The sequence below is a fragment of the Sphaerodactylus townsendi genome, unplaced genomic scaffold, assembly GCF_021028975.2.
Source record: "Sphaerodactylus townsendi isolate TG3544 unplaced genomic scaffold, MPM_Stown_v2.3 scaffold_581, whole genome shotgun sequence".
Taxonomy (NCBI): Eukaryota; Metazoa; Chordata; class Lepidosauria; order Squamata; family Sphaerodactylidae; genus Sphaerodactylus; species Sphaerodactylus townsendi.
In genome coordinates this window covers 10,146-12,335 of record NW_025950783.1, presented here as the reverse complement: position 1 = coordinate 12,335, position 2,190 = coordinate 10,146, and the positions used below count along the sequence as shown (strand labels likewise).

The following is a 2,190-nucleotide window of genomic DNA, read 5'->3' as shown; positions in this document are numbered from 1 at the left end:
AGAGCTTGAATACATGCTAAACTGCTTCATCTTTTATCTATCATAGAATAAAAGCCTACAGTCCCAGGCCTGTAACACACTACTGCCCTCCAGTGAATAAAGCAAGAGGAACTTCCCAGAATTAAACCTGCACACAAAGAAGGTGCAGGCAGAGTTATCACTGCTGCTCTGCCACAAGTGAGAAAGGAATTGATCATGTAACAAGAGGTCTGGCACTCTTTCACACTGGTTCTGCTTCTAACACACAAGTAAACCCCAGCACTGGAAACAACAGGAGAGGAGAGGTAACACGGTACAGGGAAGATAACTTTTTGAGACGCAACCTCAATTGCACTTCTGCCAGGCCAAAAGGATCACAAATGAGTAACCACATTTGAGAGCAAGAATTGACTGAGAAAAGAAGTACAAATCTCTACCTGTGTACTCTGGGAAACAGATGGTCAAGGCGCTATGGATGATCTTCTCCTCAAAGAGATCCTTTTTGTTGAGGAAAAGGATGATGGATGTTTCTGTGAACCACTTGTTGTTACAGATGCTGTCAAACAGCTTCATGCTCTCATGCATGCGATTCTATCAAGACAGCAGATGCCCTAAGTCAGGAAGTATGCTTAGAAAAACAAGGATAATGGCAAGGACTTGAAAAATTAAACAGTTGAAGGCACAAAGTATGTGTGGGCTTTAGCTAAGGACTACATACATTTATTTACACCAGTACCATCAAACATGGCTGAAACTAGATGATACTTGGCCCTGAAAGTGATTTTAACTCTGGCTATTTTAGTTTTAAAAGGCATACTTAGCCATCAGAAGATAAATTAGATTCCCTATTGGGGAAAGAGGAAGGGCATAAATAAAATGTTGATTTATTTAATAACGATTGTTCTGTTTAGACAAGAATTTGGCTGTGGAGGAACTACAATTTTATATAGCTGGAAAAAAGCCTGTCACTCTCAGCTGGGCAGGAATACGGGAATGAAATATAAGAAATGGAAATGGAAGAAATTAAATTACAATGTGCTCTACCAAAGGATAACTGCTGGGATCCTGCAATTTGGGAATGCCAGGGTCACAGGATCTTCCACACGACCCTCTCCCCTGGATCCACTTCTTTCCCCAGGAAAGTTTATTCCTGGGGCCAAGTGAATTGTGTATACTAATAGCCACACCAGTCAGGCAACTGCAGTGGGGAGAGGAACAAAAGTATAAAAATCACTCCTTCCTTTCTCTTTTGTGGATGAAGCTCCTGTAAGAGATAAAAAGGATGATCTCATTCCCTTCCCTCTCCCCACAACAGCCACCTGACTGGTGCAGTTATTAGTACACACAAGTCCTTCAATCTCAAGGACAAACTTTCTTGGGATAGGAAAGGTGCAAATGGTGGTGGTGACGGTGGGAAAACACCCAGAACCATGTGTGCTTTCCATTAATAGTTCTCAAGATGCATGCCAGTATTTCTAATTTTATTAACATGCACCACCAAGAAATCCTTCACTACACGGTCACTTTCATAATTAGTTTCCGACATTCCCAAAACAGGGAATTTAAGTAGCAGAAAACTGCAGTAGGTACAGAGTGAAAGATGTAAATCTGTGCTAGTTTAAATATCACAGAACAAGGGGAGGAGAAACAATTTCTTCCCTAAAGAGGCAGCATGGCACTTTTAAGACTGTGCTTTACACATTAGCCTTACCATCTCTTCATCTTCTGCCAGAACCAAGTCATATGCACTAAGAGCGACACAGAAGATAATAGCTGTCACTCCTTCAAAGCAATGGATCCACTTCTTCCTCTCAGACCTCTGGCCTCCAACATCAAACATCCTGCAAACAGAAATTACAGGTGCTGCAATCAGACTACATATATCTCCACATATCACATGTATGGTACTGCCAATCAACAAAAACAAATGGGGCTGGTTTAGCAGTATTCAAGGCAAGGAAACACAGTGTGACATTGATGCAATCACTTCATCTGATATACCTTCTGGTTATGATATTTCATGAATACAAACCCTAACTGGGCAGTACTGGGGCACGTTTGGAAACTGGGTCCCAACAGTTTAATATCTGAATGTTTTCAGAGTAAAATGACCAAGGAACCTATGTGTTTAGTTAATGTCATTGTTTTGTTTTTCACTAGCGATGTAGTACAGATTCTCCTTTTAATCTGACCCTCCAGTCCCTGAATGTA

The 2,190-nt window shown here is 41.1% G+C and overlaps 1 protein-coding gene across 1 annotated transcript; it reads right to left on the bottom strand.

Moving 5' to 3' along the window:
* Positions 1 to 309: 309 nt before the first annotated feature.
* On the bottom strand, positions 310 to 1,883 carry LOC125425490 (guanine nucleotide-binding protein G(i) subunit alpha-2-like). Its single transcript, XM_048483086.1, has 2 exons — positions 1,691 to 1,883; positions 310 to 570 (listed from the first exon to the last, which is right to left on the bottom strand). The coding sequence occupies exons 1-2, from the start codon at positions 1,817 to 1,819 to the stop codon at positions 325 to 327; spliced, it is 375 nt and encodes a 124-aa protein (XP_048339043.1). The 5' UTR covers positions 1,820 to 1,883; the 3' UTR covers positions 310 to 324.
* Between the last annotated feature and the right edge of the window lie 307 nt (positions 1,884 to 2,190).